This window comes from Anas platyrhynchos, chromosome 20 (assembly GCF_047663525.1).
Source record: "Anas platyrhynchos isolate ZD024472 breed Pekin duck chromosome 20, IASCAAS_PekinDuck_T2T, whole genome shotgun sequence".
NCBI classification, from domain to species: Eukaryota; Metazoa; Chordata; class Aves; order Anseriformes; family Anatidae; genus Anas; species Anas platyrhynchos.
In genome coordinates, this window is record NC_092606.1 from 3,761,788 (window position 1) to 3,782,879 (window position 21,092).

The 21,092-nt window shown below is 56.9% G+C and overlaps 3 protein-coding genes across 6 annotated transcripts; 1 reads left to right on the forward strand and 2 right to left on the reverse strand.

The window, feature by feature from the left end:
* The first annotated feature begins 325 nt into the window (after positions 1 to 325).
* On the forward strand, positions 326 to 6,085 carry LOC101793413 (multidrug and toxin extrusion protein 1). The gene is made up of 18 exons (XM_027472679.3): positions 326 to 498; positions 811 to 990; positions 1,202 to 1,303; positions 1,515 to 1,583; positions 1,737 to 1,885; positions 1,979 to 2,021; positions 2,115 to 2,159; positions 2,509 to 2,606; positions 2,781 to 2,878; positions 3,384 to 3,497; positions 3,610 to 3,677; positions 3,920 to 4,028; positions 4,130 to 4,205; positions 4,284 to 4,353; positions 4,612 to 4,744; positions 5,042 to 5,136; positions 5,280 to 5,427; positions 5,547 to 6,085. The coding sequence occupies exons 1-18, from the start codon at positions 418 to 420 to the stop codon at positions 5,750 to 5,752; spliced, it is 1,884 nt and encodes a 627-aa protein (XP_027328480.3). The 5' UTR covers positions 326 to 417; the 3' UTR covers positions 5,753 to 6,085.
* Positions 6,086 to 6,165: 80 nt separating this feature from the next.
* LOC113839578 (aldehyde dehydrogenase family 3 member A2) lies at positions 6,166 to 12,483 on the reverse strand. Of its 3 annotated transcripts, XR_003501417.3 has the most exons (12): positions 12,113 to 12,483; positions 11,219 to 11,433; positions 10,797 to 11,028; positions 10,605 to 10,690; positions 9,602 to 9,810; positions 9,364 to 9,481; positions 9,092 to 9,233; positions 8,831 to 8,997; positions 7,964 to 8,063; positions 6,981 to 7,216; positions 6,666 to 6,815; positions 6,166 to 6,438 (listed from the first exon to the last, which is right to left on the reverse strand). XR_003501417.3 is itself a non-coding variant. In XM_027472685.3 (11 exons), the coding sequence occupies exons 2-11, from the start codon at positions 11,420 to 11,422 to the stop codon at positions 6,801 to 6,803; spliced, it is 1,509 nt and encodes a 502-aa protein (XP_027328486.3). In that variant the 5' UTR covers positions 11,423 to 11,433; positions 12,113 to 12,483; the 3' UTR covers positions 6,166 to 6,800. The 3 variants fall into 3 exon arrangements, 2 of the variants coding, with proteins under 2 accessions (XP_027328486.3, XP_027328487.3); XM_027472685.3 differs by having other exon boundaries at positions 6,166 to 6,815; XM_027472686.3 differs by lacking the exon at positions 12,113 to 12,483 and adding an exon at positions 11,590 to 12,054 and having other exon boundaries at positions 6,166 to 6,815.
* A 436-nt stretch (positions 12,484 to 12,919) lies between these two features.
* On the reverse strand, positions 12,920 to 19,363 carry LOC101792386 (aldehyde dehydrogenase family 3 member A2). 2 transcript variants are annotated; one of them, XM_072026106.1, is made up of 11 exons: positions 19,114 to 19,353; positions 18,620 to 18,851; positions 18,429 to 18,514; positions 17,894 to 18,102; positions 17,637 to 17,754; positions 17,365 to 17,506; positions 17,104 to 17,270; positions 16,545 to 16,644; positions 15,481 to 15,716; positions 14,398 to 14,521; positions 12,920 to 14,072 (listed from the first exon to the last, which is right to left on the reverse strand). In XM_072026106.1, exons 1-10 carry the CDS (start codon positions 19,273 to 19,275, stop codon positions 14,441 to 14,443), a joined length of 1,533 nt encoding a protein of 510 aa, XP_071882207.1. In that variant the 5' UTR covers positions 19,276 to 19,353; the 3' UTR covers positions 12,920 to 14,072; positions 14,398 to 14,440. The 2 variants fall into 2 exon arrangements, with proteins under 2 accessions (XP_071882207.1, XP_038021688.2); XM_038165760.2 differs by lacking the exon at positions 14,398 to 14,521 and having other exon boundaries at positions 19,114 to 19,363.
* Between the last annotated feature and the right edge of the window lie 1,729 nt (positions 19,364 to 21,092).

The following is a 21,092-nucleotide window of genomic DNA, read 5'->3' on the forward strand; positions in this document are numbered from 1 at the left end:
TGCTGGGTGCCTGTGGATGGAGAGAAGGGGTCAGGCAGGAGGTAACCACGGTCCTGCTGTGCCCAGGTTGCAGCAGGCTGGGCCCTGCTCATAGTTCTGGCAGCACAACCCAGGAGAGCGGGACAGTCCCTAGCTCTGCCACATGGGCATGGAGCCCCCAGCCTCTCTGTCCCAGAGAGGGTCTGCACACACAGTGACAGCTTCTGAGCCCCCCCAGCTCCCTGCGCCAGGCCGAGGCAGGATGCTATATTTGGCCTGGCGGAGTGGTGACGGTGAAATCTGACGCTGCCGTGCTGTGCGAGGCCGACAGCTGGAGCCAATGGGGCCGGCTTGTCTTGGCCACCTCCGCTGGGATGAGAGGGGCCCAGCAACTGCTGGTGAAGCACTCGGAGTCAGGACCTGACAGCGGACGGACCCATGAACCCTCCATCTCCGCTGGAAGAGGAGGACGACCGCCTTGCTCACCAGCCAGCGGAGCCACAGCAGAGCAGGAGCAGGGTATGAGTGCTCACGGGGGCGATTTGGGAAGTCTGTGTCCCCACACCAGCTTGGGGCGGGCAGCGAGCACCTTGCACTGCACGCCTGGGCTCCTCCGCACTGCTCGCAGTGGGACGCAGGCTCCGTGCTGCTCACAGCCCCGTGCCTTGCCCCTTCCCCTGCTCCCCATCGCTGCCAGCCTCAGGGCACACGCAGCCAGCTCGCCTGGCTGAAGTTCACGCCCTGGGTTACACATTGCTCACCCTGGAGGAGCCGCGGCACCCGGCGGTGTTAACAGAGCGCGGAGGAAGGGGTCGTTTCACTCCCTGGCAGAGCGGCAGCATGAAGCGGGTGAGCCTCCCGGAGGAGAACGGCTTCAGCGAGCCCATAGCCAGCGGGCAGCATGAGCTCCCGGCCGGGGGCTGCAGGAAGAAACGCCGCTGGCTTCAGCGCCTGATACCGGACAACTTCTGGGAGGACGCAAAGAAGCTGCTGATACTGGCAGGGCCGCTGGTAAGGACCCCGGGAGGCGAGCACCGGGGCTGCACTGACCACAGCCCGACACAACAAGGAGCAGGGAACTCAGCCAGCGGAGGCTTCCAACAGCTCCTGGATGAGATGGACCCCGAGGGCTGCTAAATACGCTGCCCTCCTGTCCCCTCGCCCCGAGGTGTCCCCCGCAGAGCCACCCCTGCTCACCTCCGCCTCTTCTCTCCGCGCTCAGATCCTGATCCAGCTGATGATTTTCCTGATACACCTCGTCAGCTCCATATTCTGCGGCCACCTGGGCAAGGTCGAGCTGGCCTCCGTCACGCTGGCCATCGCGGTAAGAACGCTGCGGGGCTGCCCAGGAGCTGGGTACCAGCCCTGACCCCACTGATGCTGGGGTGGGATATGGGGACAGAGCTGGGGCTGCCTGTGACCTGTAGGGACACAAGAGACTTCAGACTTCTCTCTTTCCTTTTAACTGCTCTCCCTCTTTCCCTACTAGAAAGCCTTAAATACTCCCCATTCTCATTTTTTATTCCCTTTTTCAGGTTATAAATGTTACTGCCATTTCTGTAGGATACGGTTTGTCTTCAGCATGTGACACCTTGATATCACAGGTGGGTAACGCTGCCGCTTGCCCTAAAGACACGGGGTTTCTGGCATCACCAGGCACTGCAGAGCCCCAGCAGCCACCCCATAAGAGGGAGTGCTGAGCTCCCAAGGAAATTCCCAGTCCTTCCCAGCACTCACTGCCGTCCTCTCTCCTGCAGACCTACGGCAGCAAGAACCTGCTGCGCGTGGGGGTGATCCTGCAGCGTGCCACCCTCATCCTCCTGCTCTGCTGCTTCCCCTGCTGCGCCATCCTCATCAACATCGAGCAGCTTCTGCTCCTCCTCCACCAGGACCCCGAGGTCTCCAGGTCGGGTGGCCTCCAGGGCTTTGTCCCTCCCCAGCATGACGGGGGGATGGTGGCCGTGGTTCCTCGCTGACTGTGGCTCTCATGCCCCCCCAGGTTAACCCAGCTCTACGTGATGGCGTTTGTCCCCGCTCTCCCGGTAAGTCCTGGGTGCTGGCCACACGTTTTCCACCACTGAACCCCATCCCACGCTCAGAACCAGCCCTGGCTCACGCACCCCTTTGCTTTCCAGGCAGTTTTTCTGTACAACCTGGAGACAAGGTACCTGCAGAACCAGGTGGGTCCCACAGCCCCGAGCCCATGGAGGATCCTCCCGGCTCAGGGATCCCCTCAACCACATGTGGATTTTCATCCACGCCACTCCCCATGGCAAGGCAGCATCTGTCCAAGGCACCACGGAGCAGCTCTACCCTGGAGATCACCCCATCACACAGAAAACTGCATCCCTCTGCCTTACGGACATCCCTTCCCACGTCCCCACGTTGAGATTTTACCTTCAAAGCTCTCATTTTCTGAGCTGGAGACAACATCAAAAGTTTCCCCCCTTCTGGCTGTGAAAGCTGAGGGACTGGGGCTGGCGAGGGTGTCCCCGCAGCTGCTGCAGCCCTGTCCCCTCCTGCTTGCAGATGATCATGTGGCCCCTGGTGCTGAGCGGGATCGTTGGCAACATCGTCAACGTGATCACCAACTGCATCTTCCTCTACGTGTTCCACCTGGGAATCTCGTGAGTAGTGCCCCTAGGGGTAAAAAGGACACAAAAAAAAGTGATTTTGTGGGGAAATCAGCACCACCAGCTGCAGCTTCTGCTCATGGGGCATGGTGGGACGCCAGGTTCCAGCACCCTGCTCCCGGGGAGGTGTGAGTGTGATGCCAACGACCGCTCTCGTTTCCTTTCCAGGGGCTCTGCCTGGGCCAACACTGTTGCTCAGTATTCTCAAACCATTTTCTTGTTCCTGTATATTGTAGGCAAGAAGCTCCACGTGAAGACGTGGGGAGGTAAGGCATCACTGACCAGTTCCTGCTTTATGTGTGCATGGTTCCTAAATCTTCCAGCACTTCTTTTGAGTGACTGCTGGTAGTCCAGGAGGGGAAACATTAACCCCAGCCCAGGAACGCAGCGCCGCTTCGGTGGCAGCTCGTCATGTGAGCGCTGGCAGGGCACCGTGCAGTAATCATTAATTCTGGAGGAAGGAAACCTCCTGCCGAGGTGTTGAGGGTTCAGCCCCAAAGTCGGATGAGCACAGATGTAGGCATGAAGTTGTCCTCAGATGCTCTGCTCCAGGAGGGCTGAGCTGAGCCTTGCACCGCTCTGCTCCATCAGCAGAGCTCCTGAGTGCCTGCTCTGTTGCTGGAGGTGCCATGAAGCCCATGGGTGTTGTGCTGGGGATCTGCAAATGGGTCCTGGTGCGAGTGGTGTGTCCGGCTGCCTCGGGCACCCTTGGAGGTGACTCTTCTCCTCTCTGGTCTCCATCGGGTGTCGTGTCTCCTCTCTGCTCCACAGGCTGGTCCAGCGAGTGCCTGCTGGAGTGGGACAGCTTCACCTCCTTGGCCATCCCCAGCATGCTCATGATGTGCATCGAGTGGTGGACCTACGAAATCGGGAGTTTCTTGATAGGTCAGCGGGGAGGGGGGCTGCCAGGGTGCGATGGGGCACCACAGGCAGCGCGGGGGCTGAGGCAGCACTTTTGGGGGTGCCTGAACCTGGTGCTGAGCCCTCCTGCCCCCAGGGCTGCTGAGCGTGGTGGAGCTCTCGGCGCAGTCCATCATCTACGAGGTGTCCGTCGTCGCCTTCATGGTAAGGGCTGGGGGTTTTAGTCCAGACCAGGCTCCCTAAGGGCAATCCCAGCATGGACTCACAGCCAAAATCAGCTCCGGCCAACTCCGCTCTCCACATCTCCCCCCTCCATACTCTCTACTTGCTCCTGCCTCCCCCTCCCACGGAGACATCCTAAATTAAACCCTGCTCTCCGTCCCCCCTTGCTGCTGCTGCTGTCGCTGCGTTAGCCCCATTACCTGGCCAAAACCCTGTGGTTGCAGATCCCCCTGGGGCTCGGCACAGCTGCCAGCGTGCAGGTGGGGAACGCGCTGGGTGCCGGCGACGTCGAGACGTCCAAGAGGGCCTCGTCCACCAGCCTGCTCTGCACAGGTCAGGGCTGGTGGTGGTGTCGTCCCCTGATCTTTCCCTTCACCTGCTCCGTGCTCCCCGTCGCTGTCAGGATGCTCCCAGCTCTTGGTTCTGTTTTCCAGGGTTCTTTTGCGTAGCCATGGGGGCTATTTTAGCTGCCACAAAGGACGTGCTGGGATATATCTTTACCAGCGACAAGTGAGTGTCCCCAGCTCCTGGCCCTGGCGCACGGATGTTTGTTCCTAAAAGCGACCGCTGGCTCTTCTCTGTCCCCAGGGAGATCGTTGACTTGGTGGCCTGGGTCCTGCCTGTCTACGTCGTCTTCCATTTGTTTGAAGCCATGTGTGTAAGTCCCCGGGGACACTGCTATTGTCACTAGGGGACCTCGGAGTTGGGAATCAACTACCTGGGAGTACCCATCAGAAAACCCCAAGCTCATGTAAAGATGCCAGCCCTCAGGACAGGGCAGGGACACAGAAATAACCATCAGAGGCAGGGGAAACCTTGTCCTCAGGGTCTGTCCAGCATGCTGAGGCAGCAGCACAGCCCCAAATTCAGCGCCAAGTGCACCACAAGGCCCCAGCCCCACTCCCTCTTTTCACAGGGTGCCTGCAGTGGGGTGCTCAGAGGCATAGGCAAGCAGAAATTCGGCGCCATCCTCAACGCCGTGAGCTACTACGGCGTGGGCCTGCCCCTGGCAGTCGTGCTGCTCTTCGTGGCCAGGATCGGTGTCATAGGTACAAACCCCTGGGGTGGGAAGCTCTGCACCCCCAAAATCCTCTCCTCTCCTCTTGGATGGATGTGGCTCCCCCTGCACCACCAACGGCTTGCTATGATATGACCCCTGCCTGGCTCTGCAGGGCACACTGGGGTGGACTGGGATGGTCCCTGTAACTGCTGGGAGCCCTAAATCACACTGGGGAAAAGCATTTCTGCTGGACAGCCCTATCCCAATGCCCCTGCTGACCTCAGTGATGTTCCCGTCGGGTTTGCCCGGCGGTGGTGCCTAGCTGACACCGGTGTGCCCTTGGCAGGGCTGTGGCTCAGCATGCTGGTCTGCGTCTCCATGCTCTGCACCTGCTTCATCGTCTACATCTCCCGCATGGACTGGAGGAAGGCTGCCGAGGAGGTAACCGCACACCACAGCAGCATGCCCACCCCGCCGGATGGTCCCTGCCAGCCTTGCTGTGATCGCAGCGGGCTGGGATAACAAAACCCAGGGTTCTGCATCTAGGACCACGGCCACTTCCCTGCACTTGGCTGTTCCCTTAGGCTCAGCACCGTGCAGGAGTGACCCCGCTGCCACCAGAGGAGCCACACTCAGGCCCCGAACCCCCCAGCAAGGCGCTGCCCTCCGGTACAGGACCAACCCCACCGCCCCACGCTCACCTCCCAGCCGCTGCAGTGCGGGGCTGCGTAGGTACGGCTGAAGGCTGGGGCTGTCCGTGTGCCTGCGGTGCTCATACAACGCTGTCAGACCTCAGGCAAAACCCTCAAAGCCCAGAAGCCCTCGCTGACCCCATCCCCTTCTTGTTGCAGCGGGGGTGGAAGCCCAGAACGGCGTGGTGCTCACGGCCATCACCAGGCTGGAGGAAGCCACCTTCCAGCCGGAGCCCCAGGGAGAGCCACCGGGCAGCACCATGTCCACCAAGGAGCTAATCGTCCGGCGCGGGCTGGCAGTGGCTGCAGCCATCACCGTGCTTGCGCTCGGCATCGTAATAAAGCTCATGACCAGCAAACACTGACTTGCACCTGGGACTCCAGGGACTTTGGGGACGGAGGCCCCTCCTGACTGACGGATGCACAGAGCACAGACCAGCCAGCAAAAGGATCCAGCACCCGCGTGTCCCATCAGAGCAGATGCGTTCAGCCTTTGGCAGCATCTCATCAGATTCTGCTTGGGGCCAGGCCCTACAGCTGCTCCAACACCCAAAATGTTGCTCTGGGCTGCCCGACACGCACCGAGCATGCGGGTAGCCCTTTCCCTGCCCACGCTGCCAACTGCTGCCTGCTGACCAGAGCTGCACAGCCCAGCTCACGCTGCTGCTCTGAAAAATGCCAAATAAAGAATAAACCCAGCTGGGCTCAGGCTGGCTCCTTTGGGTCCTGTGCCTGGCACCTGCTGCCCTGCCCCTCGTAGTCCCAGGCCCCACGTGGCTTTCATGGTAAAGCAAGGGTTTTATTCAGCAAGGGTCAGGCTTCCAGTTACAGTCTCAGAGGTAAAAGACTACCAGTACACCAAAAAAACGAAATGAAATTATGCACAAGGTCACCAGCTGCTCAGGCTCTTCCTCAGAGCTGGGTCACTGCAGCTCCCCCTTGCTGGTGCCCAGCTCCAGATGCTGCACACCAACAGTGCCGTGTCCCTGGCGCTCCTGCGGTCCCCATCCGTCACACTCATTTTGTCAGGCTTCTTGCTGCTGTGAGACAGCTTTATAAAGGGATCACAGGAGACACGTTACATAGATAACGGGCCCAGTAACACGTGGCTTTCCTTTGATGCGCTTGTGGCATGATCCCCCCGCGCCCAAGAGCTTTTCCATGGGCTCCTGTTTGGAGAGCAGGACGGAGACACTGCCTCCTTCCGCCTGCACTGCTGAGGCAGGACCCATGGCTTCAGACTGCATCAGTCCAGCGGACCGATTACCTCTGCATTACCTGGGGTTCATTTGCTTCTGCCTCATTAGTGGGTCAGATGCCTTGGAAGAGAAGAAGTTGCAGCAAGAATAGGAATGCAGGATGAGAATGATGAGTTACAAGCCCAATGTGCAGCTGAGTATAGAGCACCCTTCGTCACGGGAACATCACCTAAAGGGGCACAGAAACGTGGCTGAGTCTCACAGAGAAGGAACAGAGCCCTGGGGGGCCATCAGGGAGATCTGAGGCAATGGTGGATGGAGGATGGGACGTGGTGAGGCTCAGGGAATGCAGCTGGGAACACACTCAGGTAGAGAGCAAAGAGCCAAAGCTCACCTTTATCATCACGGCTGCCACAACCCCCAGCAGGGCCAAGAAGATCAGTCCCAAGCAGACCTTGTCAAACCGCTTCAAAATGAAGAACTTGGCCCAATCCAGCTTCTTCTGGCTGCCAGGTGGGTACCGGAGTTTGTTCATGCCCTCCATCTTCAGGTCCTTGATCAAGCAGGCGCGGTGGTGGGAGAAGGTCTCAAAGCTGTGCTTGCCGTGGTAGGCGCCCATCCCGCTGTTCCCTGGGACACACAACCCGGCCAAGTCACACCACAGGCTTGGCAGGCCAAGCCTCTCACTCATTATGACAGCTGCATTTCTTAACTGCTGTGTTGCAGCCCCAAGGACACAGGGAAAGCTTGCTCACTGTGCTTCTCACACTTGAGAACAGCAGCTGTACTCCCCCAGGGCTTAGAAGCAACAAGGAGCTCTAACAACCCACCAGAAATAAGCGAGGACAACTTGCTGTCTTGAACTGCTGCTGCAGCTCAGGCTGGCTCTGTCCACCCACCCTTGAAATTACAAGGGCACCAGCTCTCTCCTCCCAAGGGCAAGTCCTGCTTTTCCCACTGAACCAATGCTGGGGTGCGGGAGGGCAGGGACAGGGGCTGTTTTTTCACACAGAGGAATGTAAAGAGGACACACAGCAACCGGCTGTCAGAAACAGCCAAGAGCTCAGCCCACTACCCATAGCCAGGCTGTCTCTGCCACAAAGCCATGGAGGTTCAACCAGCTGCTCATCCCTGGGCAACTGCATCCTACATGGGGGAACTGGAGCTGCACAGATGTGCCAGAGTTTTCCTCTCAGGGCCAGCACCAATGCTACTCCAACCGCTAATAAGCCATTTCACAAAAGGTACCCACTCTGAAAATATATTTAATGGGGAAATGCAGCCGAAAGATCCTAAATTGACAAATGGGGATGACAGAACCAGGATCAGACGCTGCTGCTGGGGCACAAAAATCAAGTATGGGTAACGGGGGCTCACCCACACCACCAAAAGGCAGATCCAGGACCGTGGAGTGCATGAGGACGTCGTTGGCAGTCATACCGCCGCTAGAGGTCTCCGATATCACCCTTTTGATCAGCTAAACCAAAATGAGAGATGGCACAAAACAGAGGAAAATCAAGGCAGGCCAGCATCCCCGTGGCTACAGGAAACGCTCTGTGGGTGACATGGCTCAGGGCAGGCCTTGGTGGGACATCTCTGTCAGATGACACCTAAAGACATGGCCACGTGTGGTGGCCTTCTGCAGCTGCGGGAGCAGCCCAAAACATCGCCTGGGTCAAGGCTGGTGGAAAGGGAAGGAGCTCACTGAGGCAGAGGCAAACACGGACACTGAACACACACCCAGACCCAAAAGGTTTTGTTAAGGGTGCCCTTAACAAAAGGATACACCCAGGGTACAAGATGTACAATCAGGGAACCCTACGTGTCGTTGACTCAGTTTTACATTACCTAAGCATCAGATCAGCAACAGTTGTACTAACAAAACAGAGAGGGAAGGCTATGGTGCAGACACCTGAGCCTGGGCACAGCTCAGCCCTCCCACATGCTGTGTGGTGGTGTTGTGCCAGTGCCGATCCCTGACCTGAATTCCTGAACCATCACCTGATCCTAAATGGGGCCAGGGGACTTATGAGGAAGCAGCACCCAGCCGAGATATGGGGAAAGGAACAAGACCAGGGCCCTTCGAGCATGTGCCTGGGGGGCTCTGGCAACTTTGGGGATGTGTCTGACCCACAGGACACAAAAGCTGCAATCCACCCACAAACAGCAGCCAACAGGGCCCAGCACCGAGCTGGGCCTGGGACGGCTGCACCCAGCATGGAGCCACACAGAGCCCTGACCCACCTTCTTGTCGTTGGAGAAGACATAGAGGGCAAGGGGCTTCTCCCGACTGTTGATGAACTCAATGGCTTCGTCCACGCCCTTCACTGACACAATCGGAAGCACCGGCCCAAAGATCTCCTCCTCCATCACCTTGGACTCCGCAGAAACGTCCGTCAGGATGGTGGGTGCTGAGGCAAGCGGGAGGGCACACAGGGCATGAGGTCAGCAGCACAGCACATGGGGCCCGCCACAGGGCCTCTGCCCACCACGCGCCACAGCTACCTATGAAGCAGGAGGCCTCATCCGTCTCTCCCCCGTGCGCGATCTTCTGGCCTTCCAGCAGGCTCACGATCCTCCTGAAGTGGCGCTTGTTGACGATCCTCTCGTAATCCGGAGACTTCTTCACATCTTCCCCATAGAACTCCTGGCAAAGGGCAGAGCAGAACCAAAGCCCTTCACTCACCTGCAGCACGGCCACGGCTCCGGGGCCTCCGTGTCACAAACTGACACCTCCGAGGTGACAGCGGCCACAGCACGAGAGCCTCCGCACTCACCTGCAGAGTCGCCTTAATGTTCTCCACCACCTGGCTCTGGATGGACGGCTCGCACAGGATGTAGTCCGGGGCAATGCAGGTTTGCCCACAGTTCATGTACTTCCCCCACGTTATCCGCCTGCAGCAACAGGGACACTCAGCCCCCTCCAGTCCCCACTGCCACCCCACCGTCACCTATGAGCCCACAGAAGCCCAGACACGTCCTCCTGCCCCTTCCCCAGTCCCGTGACAGCCCGACCTGCAGGCGACGGCCAGGTCGCAGTCCTTGTCGATGTAGCAGGGGCTCTTCCCACCCAGCTCCAGGGTGACGGGCGTCAGGTGCTTGGCAGCCGCTGCCATCACGATTTTGCCCACGGCAGTGTTCCCGGTGTACAGGATGTGGTCGAATCTCTGCTTCAGCAGCTCCGTTGTCTCAGGCACTCCTCCTGTGACCACCGGGTACAGCTCCTGCAGGGACAAGAGACACTCACACCGACCCTGTCTCAAAGCAAGTACATCCAGAGAGCAGCTCTCCATGAGGCAGACCTGCTTGTGAGCTACACTGCCCATGACATGAAACTCCACTGATCGCACTGCCCCATGCAAATTAGGAAGAAACAGAGTTGGAGGCCAGGGCTGAGTCAGGCTGTGGAGCTGATTCCACGCTTTGAAGCCTACACAGGTGACCACCAGGCTCTCCTCTTCCTCAGCTCTCCTTCCCCACCTAGAGAACGCGTTAGCTCCTGAGATTAAACTGCACAGCAAACCTGTGCTGTAGGTGGAACAGCCTCACTGGAACAGCGCAACTGATGTCAGACAAGTGGAGAAGAAACAAAGCCCCATGCTGTAAGCACGGCAGGATGTGAAAAGTGAAGTTTGACAGCCACCAAGCAAGCCAGCCCCAAACTGGCTCAGGAAGAGCCAGGCACAGCCAGCATCTGGCACAAAATTGTGCTTACCTACAGACCAGCACCCCATACAGCAGGTATTGCAGTGAGAAATACCTGCACAAGCCTTTATGCTGTGATGAACATCAAAAAGACAGGGACACTATGTAGGCCCAATAGGCTACATGAAAGCAGGAAGAACATATCAGTGCGTCTCTGTACTCTAGGAGTAATTCAACCCTTCCCATATCTCTCACTTAATGCCCTTTAGGAGATAGCAGGCAAATGATTCACCTTTAACACGCTGGGCCCTTTGAAAGCAAGGCAGGTGTTTCCTCAGGACAGTCCCAACATCAGGCACAGAGCCACACTCACCTGGTCCAGGTACTGAGGGAGGATATCAGCAATCAGCTGGGACGTGTGCTCACTGACCTCTGACGGCTTCACCACCACCGCATTGCCTAGGACACAAACCCAGTGCGGCCACTCAACCCTCGTGCTCCTCTCACCTCCCACAGCCCCCCACACAGACCCCACAGGGGACCTGGGCCACACGTGGGTCCCCACCTGCTGCGATGGCCCCGATCAGCGGCTGCACAATCAGGGCGAAGGGGTAATTCCAGGCCCCAACCACCAGCACCACCCCCAGTGGCTCGGGGTAGATGTACGCCTCATCCCGCATCGTCAGCAGGTTCTTCTTCACCGGCTGAGGGGCTGCCCAGGATGGCAGCTTCTCCATGACCAGGGCCAGCTCCACCAGCACGCCCAGGATCTCGTGGCTGTACGCGTTGTGCCCACACTGCAATGACAGGCAGCTCACTGAGGGTGCTGACAATGGGGAACCATCTCCTGGACCCACAATAGCAGCCAGGAGAGACCACCAAGCTCATCCAGGACCATGTGGGACATCAGGAGAAACCCGGCAGGGCAAAGGCAGCCCCATGGGTTGCTGCTTTTCCCCCAGCTGCCAACCGCCCCTGCGCACAGACCTTGTGCAGATCCGACTGCAGGGCCGCCAGGATCTCCTTCTCCTTCTCCCGCACCATCCGCTCCAGGTTCTTCAGCTGCTGCAGCCTGAACTCCAGCGAGCGGCACCGTCCCGAGCTGAAGGCCGCCCTGGCCCTCCCCACGACCTGCTGCATCCTCTCCATGTCCCTGGGCGCTGTGAGGAGGATCTGCTGCATCCTCTCCATGTCCCTGGGCGCTGTGAGGAGAGCAATAAGCTCATCACACCACAGGGCCCTGGGCAGACTGCACAAGCTGCCAGGAGGCAGAGGCGGCTTCTCCAGTGCTGGGAACGCTCAACACCGGGCCACCACTGAGAAATGTTGCACCCAGAGCCAGGCTGGGATGTGCTCACCTTGTTGGGTGTCCCCCTGCTCCCGAGGCAGCCACACAGAGCAGCCCACCCTCCTCCTCAGTCTGAGGGCTCCTCTCACAGCAGCCTCCAAGGACAGGCGATGAATCTCCCTGCAGCTGCTTCTTCCTGACCTAAATTACCTGCTGCCCCCCCCTCTGCTCACAGGTGTGCTCCAAGGAGCCGTAACGTGGAGATCACTGTGTCCTGCATGGCAGCAGCTGCAGACTGAGCTGCGTGCCAGCAACCAGCCTGCTGTGGCACAACTGTGAAGCCCTCACATGACACCACCATTAGGAAACACCGTGGAGGCTTCATCCTGCCTCCCAGGGCAGCGTTTCGGCTTTATTTGGGACAAGAACTCTGCTTACAATCCCTGCCTCATGAAATGAAGTTCTAAGGTTCTCTTGCACCCACTACAATCTGCCCTTCCCCATTCTCTGCCACCGTTGCACAACACCAACCTAAGGCCAACCAAGAAAGAAGATGACTCATTAAAAAAAAGGAAGGGAAAAATGAAAGTTACCTTCAGAGCAGCTTCTCTCCCAGCTGGTCTCCCAGTGCAAGCAGGAACAGGGACAAGCCCTTCCCCTGACACAGCTGGAGCACTCTCCTCCCACGACAGGATATCTGGCTCTGGCCCAGGGCTTAGATAACAAGGCACCCTTTACCCAGATATATCCTCGTGCTGCGAATACACAAGCCTTGAATCGCAGCTTGTTGCTCTGCACGGGAGGCAGCACTGCTCCTTTTTGTCACTTGGGTTCACTGAAGCACAGGGACAGGCAGCAGGGACCCTCGATGGCCTCTCCAGCACAGGGCGCAGCCGCGCTGCTGCGTGTTGTTTGCCATCAAGAGGCACGCAAGCAGCCGTGCTCGTCCCAGGAGGACTGGCAGTGCTGCGATGGCAGCGTTTCAGCTGGGGCAGTGACTCAGAGGCCTGTGCCTGATTGCAAGACCACGTGGCTTTGCTCTGATTCAGAGCATGAAGCCAGGGGATGTTTTTGTGTGCTGCTGCAGCTGCCGGGAGTCAACAACACAGAGCCTGCGCTATCGTCCAGGTGAAAGCAAATCCCAAACTGGCACCTGCGGGTGGGAGACATGGGATGGATGGATTTCCACGGGGCAGGAGCAGAAATGGTCCAGCCAGTCAGACTGATCGTTCCCCAAGAGCAGGGAGACCACTGCACTGAGGATCTGTGTTTCTGTCCTGGGGCATGTCTGTTAATCAGCTTGACACCTTGCAACACGTCTGTAATGTTTGGCCAGCACCAGGAGTGGCAGAGGACAGGCAGGATTCCACAGGAGACTGCAGCGACTTTACCACACTTGCTTCATTATTTAAGTTCTTAGCATTTATTTTGTACTTGCAAAATATATAATTAAAAATAGTTATTGTATGGATTTTCACCAGACATGAAGAAATCCCACCTCCTGCACAGCGAATACAATTTTCTAAGAATTACTTCCTCTTCCTTTCATCACTTTAAATTTTATTTAAACAACATTTACTAAGTCCTTTCATCTTAAATTTCTCCAGTATTGTCTCCCCAAGCTAGAACAGGTCCCCTGTTATAACCCAGTGCAAGATTATAGCAGACCCAGAAGCTCAAACACAAAGGAGTACACGCACTTCCTGTAATTGTTTCCTCTTCAAAGACTCCAACCAGGAACAGGTTTTTCATGATTACCACTTCTCTCTACAGGCCATGAAGTTGTTTTTTTTTTTTGTTTTTTTTTTTGTACAAGCATAAGATATTCTTATTAGTAAAATATGAGCAGCGCATAATCTTCTTTGTTAGCTTCTAATTGTCAAATAATTGTTAAGAGGCACGTGGTGAAAACCAGAGCCCCAAAAAGGGTGGCAGTCTGCATCACCTGACCGACTATGGATGATTCTTGCTCATAGGGATCTGGGAATATTTCACCTCAATTAGAAGGCAAGCTTGGTTTATTCATAACCTTCACTATGGGCACAAATCATCAGCGAGCACAGCAGGAGCACAGCCTCAGACTTGTCACCAAGAGGGTGGCTGTTTGGAGCACGACAGAAGAGCAACCATCCCAAAAAACGCAGGGAAAACGTCAGCCCAGTGACAGCTGAAACTTGAGCTCCTGTTTGTCACTGAAAGAAGTGAAGCAGTTTGGTGTAAGACACAGGGTGCGTGTTCCTGGAAGCTGTGCTCTGCATGGCACGGGCTGGTGGTAGGTACTGGTGTCTCTTGCTCTTCTGTTCTCCTTTTGAGAGCTTGTACCCAAAGGTCCCTTTCTTTCATTACGGCCTTTTAGTAAACATGAGTCCAAGGCTTCTCCCTGTTTAGTGCCTTCCCAGGGCTACTCTTTGTGCTCAACAGCTCACTGAAATAATCCAGCTCAAAAAGGAAAAAAAAAAAAAAAAAGACTTAAAGAAATAGACTCAAAGTGAGCACTCAGAATATCTTGCACATGGGTTACGGTGTCTTCTCCTCTCTTCACTAGTAAGCCATCTGTGAAAGCAAAAAACACCACCGTCCTGTGATAAAGTTGTTGAAACAAAACCATTTGTCTTTTTAGAACAGCATGAAGCAAAGCCCCTTCCTTCCCTTCTGCTTCCCCAGGGTGTCACTGGCACCAGCTCACCCGCCTCCTGTCCCCACAGCATGCACACACTGCTGGTTATCTTGGACACTGAATGAGCTCTGAGTGCTACCAGGGAAAGCATTGCTCTCTGGTGTCAGGGGGAACCTCTCCAAGCCCCACATTCACTACTCTAGCAAAGCTTCACCCAATTTCAAACCAGGTCTGCACACAGGAAAAGAAAAAGATGCCTACCTCACTGTAACAGCAACAGCAGAGCTCTGAAACCTGCTGCTCCTTAACACCCACTGAGCCAGCCCAGCCTCTGAACAGCCAGCACAATCAAGAGAGCTTTTCTCTTCAGCACAGACTGGTGACTCTGAGAAAACCCAAATGATTTCAAGATGCTGTGAGTTCCCCCTCTTCACTGAGAAGTCATTCACCTAGGCAGGGCTTGCTTCCCTGGCTGTTACTGCAAGGCCTGAGCCAGTTGTTGGCTCTTGCACTTCCTCCTGCACTCAAATGTGGAGACAGGTGATTTCCTCCTGCTGGTTGGGCTCCTGCACTTCCCCTCACAGCAGTAACAACGCGGAACAACAAACTGCCAGCTCCTTTTTGAGCAATGGCTGCTCCCTTAAGGCTACTAAATCCCCAGGGCAGTGCCAGGAAGGATGCTCAGCTAAGCTTTGTGAGAAGCAGCCACACAGGCACGCATAGCGCCTGGTCTGCAGCCACAGAGAACCAATGTGAGGCAAGCTTGGAGATGCAGATCTTATTGCTCCATCTCAGGAGGCATCCTGAGTCCTCCAGCTGCTGCTAGCAGGCTTCTGCTTCCTGCACAGACGTGAGGACATCCAATCCTTCCTCGTTACCCAACTGGAAACAGGGGAGGAAAGATAAATAACTGAGCTGAGGTCAGAAAGGGGCTGCAACCAGGCAATGAACAAGAGCTTGTCACAGACCTCAGCTTTATATCACAGCCCTATGCACTGCCCTGCTGAAGCAAGCCCTGAAAATGAAATCACACCTAAGAGACCTGTCCAAAATACACCAAACTCTGTGTACCTCTGCAGGGAGTTTCTCAGAGGTGTCACCACCCAGGGCAGAGCAAGAAATAGTACAGAAACCTAGGAAATTTCTCTAAGGACATTCCTATTCTAGATATCATATGCAAGAGTGAAAACAGATTTTAGCTATTTCAGATAGGCCAGATATCGTGTCAGGACAAAAAACAAACAAACAGGCCAGGCTCTAAGAAAGGACTGCAATTGCAAAACTGGCAGCAGATAAGATGAATTGTACACGCACTCGGGTAGAGAGCAAAGAGCCAAAGCTCACCTTTATCACCACTGCTGCCACAACCCCCAGCAGGGCCAAGAAGATCAGTCCCAAGCGGCCCTTGTTAAACCGCTTCAAAACGAAGAACTTGGCCCAATCCAGCTTCTTCTGGCTGCCAGGTGGGTACCGGAGTTTATTTGTGCCCTCCATCTTCAGGTCCTTGATCAAGCAGGCGCGGTGGTGGGAGAAGGTCTCAAAGCTGTGCTTGCCGTGGTAGGCGCCCATCCCGCTGTTCCCTGGGACACACAACCAAGCCAGGTCACACCACAGGCTTGGCAGGCCAAGCCTTTGGCTACTTGTGGCCACCAGCACGGCAAGCAGGAACACAGGAAAGTTTCCAGTGCTGGCCAGCTGCAGTGCAAGTTATCTACCTGCATTTTGGCTTGCTGCAGTTCTAAAGCACAACTTTTTCCCTATATTCCTGCTGGGAGGCTGTGTCCTTCCTCTCCACAGAACCTCTCAGTCTCTAAGATGTCCACCTGCACTCCATTTCTCATCTTCCCCACACCCCTTTGACCACACAGACTCCAGGATTTCAGTGTGTCCCTGTAGGTGCTGTTCCCTATGCATCTGAGCCATGCCCAGCACTCCCCTGGATCTTGCTCCCTCCCTCAAAACTCCACATGTGCCTCTGAGACCTGACCCATGCTGAGTGAAAAGGGTTTCTCCTGAGCTCCCTGGCAGGGTACACCTCAGCTTCTCAGTCCCCACACAGTGTTTGATGGTCACAGCAGAAGAACACCACTGCCTCGCCACCAGTTTGTGAGCACCGTGACATCCAAACCCTTTTCTGGAAAGCTCAACTAGCTTCCTGGAAAACTAATAAAAAGAAATTAAATGAATCTGCACTAAATGCTTCAATCCTCCCAACAACACATACCAAACATACTTCCCTCTCTTGGCCCCTCTCCTAAGGGACTTGTAGGATCTGTGGTTGTTATTGAGTCCTGCTATACAAAGACCCTTCCCATGTGACAGACGCAGAGTACCGGGCACAAGCCAACCACTGCAGTGCTGTGGCACAAGCACCAAGTCACAACACTTAAGGAGCCCCAGAAACTCACCGACACCACCAAAGGGTAAGGTTGAGAGGAAGAAATGCATGATGACATCATTTCCAGTAACGCCCCCACTGGAGGTTTCTGAGATGACTCTCTTGATTACCTGACAGAAGAAAAAACAACAACAAAATTACAAAGGCCCAGCAGAGACCAGACGACATCAATCAGCACTGGGAAGGGAGCCATGCGACAACAGGCCCTCACGTTCACTTTCTCTGGCTGACACCTCACTCCACAAAACACTAATTGAAATGGAAAAGCTGGAAACACAAGAACCCTCCTCCACAGCAAAACATTCAAAGTCCCTAGGATCACTGCATGGTGACCTGGATTCCAAGCAGGAAATTCAGCCTTTTATCCACCCCTGTTTCACAACACCAGGTAGATCCTGACTGCTTCAGCATGTGCCCTGGGGGCTCTGGCAACTCTGCCTGCGGACACGCCTGTCCCACAGGACACAAAAGCTGCAATCCACCCACAAACAGCAGCCAACAGGGCCCAGCACCGAGCTGGGCCTGGGACGGCTGCACCCAGCATCGAGCCACACAGAGCCCTGACCCACCTTCTTGTCGTTGGAGAAGACATAGAGGGCAAGGGGCTTCTCCCGACCGTTGATGAACTCAATGGCTTCGTCCACGCCCTTCACTGACACAATCGGAAGCACCGGCCCAAAGATCTCCTCCTCCATCACCTTGGACTCCGCAGAAACGTCCGTCAGGATGGTGGGTGCTGAGGCAAGCGGGAGGGCACACAGGGCATGAGGTCAGCAGCACAGCACATGGGGTCCGCCACAGGGCCTCTGCCCACCACGCGCCACAGCTACCTATGAAGCAGGAGGCCTCATCCGTCTCTCCCCCGTGCGCGATCTTCTGGCCTTCCAGCAGGCTCACGATCCTCCTGAAGTGGCGCTTGTTGACGATCCTCTCGTAATCCGGAGACTTCTTCACGTCTTCCCCATAGAACTCCTGGCAAAGGGCAGAGCAGAACCAAAGCCCTTCACTCACCTGCAGCACGGCCACGGCTCCGGGGCCTCCGTGTCACAAACTGACACCTCCGAGGTGACAGCGGCCACAGCACGAGAGCCTCCGCGCTCACCTGCAGAGTTGCCTTAATGTTCTCCACCACCTGGCTCTGGATGGACGGCTCGCACAGGATGTAGTCCGGGGCAATGCAGGTTTGCCCACAGTTCATGTACTTCCCCCATGTTATCCGCCTGCAGCAACAGGGACACTCAGCCCCCTCCAGTCCCCACCGCCACCCCACCGTCACCTATGAGCCCGTAGCGGCCCAGACACATTCACCTGCCCCAGCCCCAGTGTTTAGCCCCTGCCCTGGGCCCATGACAGCCCGACCTGCAGGCGACGGCCAGGTCGCAGTCCTTGTCGATGTAGCAGGGGCTCTTCCCACCCAGCTCCAGGGTGACGGGCGTCAGGTGCTTGGCAGCCGCTGCCATCACGATTTTGCCCACGGCGGTGTTCCCGGTGTACAGGATGTGGTCGAATCTCTGCTTCAGCAGCTCCGTTGTCTCAGGCACTCCTCCTGTGACCACCGGGTACAGCTCCTGCAGGGACAAGAGACACTCACACCGACCCTGTCTCAAAGCAAGTACATCCAGAGAGCAGCTCTCCATGAGGCAAACTCGCTTTTGGGCTAGACTGCAACCTGGGCTCCTTCTAACCACGTAAAACTCCACTGATTGCACTGCCCCATACAAACTAGGAAGAAACTGAGTTGGAGGCCTGGGCTGAGTCCGGCTGTAGAGATGCTTCCAGGCTTTGAAGCCTACAGCACTGGTGACCTGCAGGATCTCCCCTAGCCTGGGGCAGCTGCACTGGAGCAGCCAAGAGATACCGATGAACAACACACCTTATGCAAAGCTGTACTCACCCGGTCCAGGTACTGAGGGAGGATATCAGCAATCAGCTGGGACGTGTGCTCACTGACCTCTGACGGCTTCACCACTACCGCATTGCCTAGGACACAAACCCAGTGCTGCTGCTCAACCTTTGTGCTCCTCTCACCTCCCACAGCCCCCACACAGACCCCACAGGGGACCTGGGCCACACGTGGGTCCCCACCTGCTGCGATGGCCCCGATCAGTGGCTGCATGACCAGGACGAAGGGGTAGTTCCAGGCACCGATCACCAGCACCACCCCCAGCGGCTCGGGGTAGATGTACGCCTCATCCCGCATCGTCAGCAGGTTCTTCTTCACCGGCTGAGGGGCTGCCCAGGATGGCAGCTTCTCCATGACCAGGGCCAGCTCCACCAGCACTCCCATGATCTCATGGCTGTACGCGTTGTGCCCGCTCTGCAACGACAGGCAGCTTGCAAAGAGTGCTGACAGCGGGCACCCATGGGTGGCCCCTGAGCTCATCCAGCTGCACAAGCGCCGTTCAAGGCCAGGGTCACTGGGTCCTGGCCATGCTGATCCCGTGGGTGCCACCCTGCCCACGGCAGGGGGTCGGAGCTGGATGGTCTTTAAGCCCACACCCTTTCACCACTCAACGAGCAGGATGCAACCCAGGGGCTGCCGCTTTTCCCCCAGCTGCCAACCGCCCCTGCGCACAGACCTTGTGCAGATCCGACTGCAGGGCCGCCAGGATCTCCTTCTCCTTCTCCCGCACCATCCGCTCCAGGTTCTTCAGCTGCTGCAGCCTGAACTCCAGCGAGCGGCACCGTCCCGAGCTGAAGGCCGCCCTGGCCCTCCCCACGACCTGCTGCATCCTCTCCATGCCCGCTGGGCGCTGCGGGGCCGTGCGGGCAGTGCCGGTGTCCCCCTGTCCCCTGTCCCCGTCCCTCCCTCCCCGGCCGCTCCGCCCCGGAATGGAAGCGGCGCTGGGGGCGGGGCTTTGGCCGCTGGGGGCGGGGCTTTGGCCGCAGGGGGCGGGGCCAGCGCGGGTTTTCCCGCGGGTCGCGGTCGGGGCCGGCAGCGCCAGGGCCCGGGCAAAGTCCCCCCCGTGCCGGCTGCCTTATCTAGCAGGGGAGATGGCACGGGGCGGCCCCTCCCCTGACTGCCGTGGCATCACGGCCTTGAGCCGTGGGGCTCTTCCAGCTCCCCCTGCTCCGGGGGGACGCAGAGGCTGCGGTCGCTGGCAGCCGAGGAAGAGCCGGGCCCTGAAGTCACACGTGGGGGGGACACGGGCAAAAGAAGCAAGAGCAGGGGGCTGAGCGGCGAGCAGCGTAACCTTGAGGCAGCTCTCACGTGCTGAACACGAGTCACACATCCAGGGAATGACACTGACCCAAGGCCGGGCTCATTCCCGTGAAATCAGTCCCGCACCAACTTCCAGGAACTGCAGCGGGTTACTGGGAACTTACTGCAGAGGTGTGACTTGCTGTCATTTCAGATGGTGCACTTCCTCAGGCAGCATACCCGACACTCTTACAGAGGCCGTATGTATTATTGTGAAGCTCCTCAGCCAAAACCATGCCCAGCTAATTCTGCACCTGCTCGCTCACCTCGCTGTTGTGCAGGGCCAGGAGCCAGCTGCTCATGCCCCCAAGATAGGGCTGCAGCAGAGCATTTGCTGTCCAGCAGCTCCCAGGCACCCCACATCTACACCCAGACCCCCCTGGACCCCTGCTCCCCTCACATCAGCTCCATCTCCACGCTGTTTTCCCAGATCAGCGTCTCTCCAAGGGCAGGACACAAGCTTAATCCCAAGGCGCTGTGCCTGAGCTGCCGCTCCCCCCGACACAAAGCCTGCCTTTCCTGCAGCTAGGTGGCTTTGCAAACAACTTGCGGGTTGTGGCTCAGCCAGCACATGAACATTTCACAAGCGATTGCACAAACCTCAGCAGTAGCCAGCCTGCGGTGGAAAAGAGTGACAAGCAACTGCCCGTACTTGCACGCAGCAGGCACAATGTAAAGAAAACCAGGCTGGGCTTGGTGGCTCCTTTGCACTGTGATAGATGAAAAGGAGCTGGGCTCACACTCAACACGACACAAGGAGAAAAAGTGGGAACTTTTCTCATAGGAGCAACACCTTGTGAACACGCTCTCCTTGATCCTATTTAGCACGCTTGCACACAGGTTATGTTGAAGCTCTGTCCACGTGCCGTGCTGCCTGAGAGTCCAAAAAAAAATTAGACAAGGGGTTTGTGCTACTGCAGCCAGAGGAAGAGTCTGTGAACTCTGGGAGTGGAGCATTGCGTTGTGTCCTGGGTGTCAGCGCTGCAACGCATCCTCTGCAGTGAGCACACCCACAAGAGGGTGTCTGCAGGAACACCGAGACCGCTACTTACCTGTGCTTTCCACAGTGGCCATTTTCCAGTCTGCTCTCCTGCTTGAAAATTCTCCCCCTTCAGCCAAAGGATTTCCATGCCACTGCATTGCTGCCCATGCTTGGCAGCACACAGAGCAGGCAAACATCCCAGCCTGCATCTCATCCTGGGGCCCGAGACTGCTACCGGGCCATGCCCTCACAGAAACCTGAGGCTCCTCTGTACTGACAGGAGTGACAGAGCAGCACCGTGATGCCATCCTGGGAGATGGCCCCTTGGCCTTGGCAGGGGCATCTTTTAGCCAGCTATGGACCAGAAACAAGCT

Coding starts and splice junctions, on each gene's coding strand:
- LOC101793413 (XM_027472679.3), top strand. CDS start 418: ATGAACCCTCCATCTCCGCTGGAAGAGGAGGACGACCGCCTTGCTCAC. Junction 2,879..3,383: donor CCACGTGAAGACGTGGGGAG/GTAAGGCATCAC, acceptor TCTGCTCCACAG/GCTGGTCCAGCGAGTGCCTG. Junction 4,745..5,041: donor GGCCAGGATCGGTGTCATAG/GTACAAACCCCT, acceptor TGCCCTTGGCAG/GGCTGTGGCTCAGCATGCTG.
- LOC113839578 (XM_027472685.3), bottom strand. CDS start 11,422: ATGGAGAGGATGCAGCAGATCCTCCTCACAGCGCCCAGGGACATGGAG. Junction 9,811..10,604: donor TCCCTCAGTACCTGGACCAG/GTGAGTGTGGCT, acceptor TTGTCCCTGCAG/GAGCTGTACCCGGTGGTCAC. Junction 9,234..9,363: donor ACATTAAGGCGACTCTGCAG/GTGAGTGCGGAG, acceptor GCCCTTTGCCAG/GAGTTCTATGGGGAAGATGT.
- LOC101792386 (XM_072026106.1), bottom strand. CDS start 19,275: ATGGAGAGGATGCAGCAGGTCGTGGGGAGGGCCAGGGCGGCCTTCAGC. Junction 16,645..17,103: donor TCTTCTCCAACGACAAGAAG/GTGGGTCAGGGC, acceptor TTCTTCTGTCAG/GTAATCAAGAGAGTCATCTC. Junction 15,717..16,544: donor CTTACCCTTTGGTGGTGTCG/GTGAGTTTCTGG, acceptor TGTGTGTCCCAG/GGAACAGCGGGATGGGCGCC.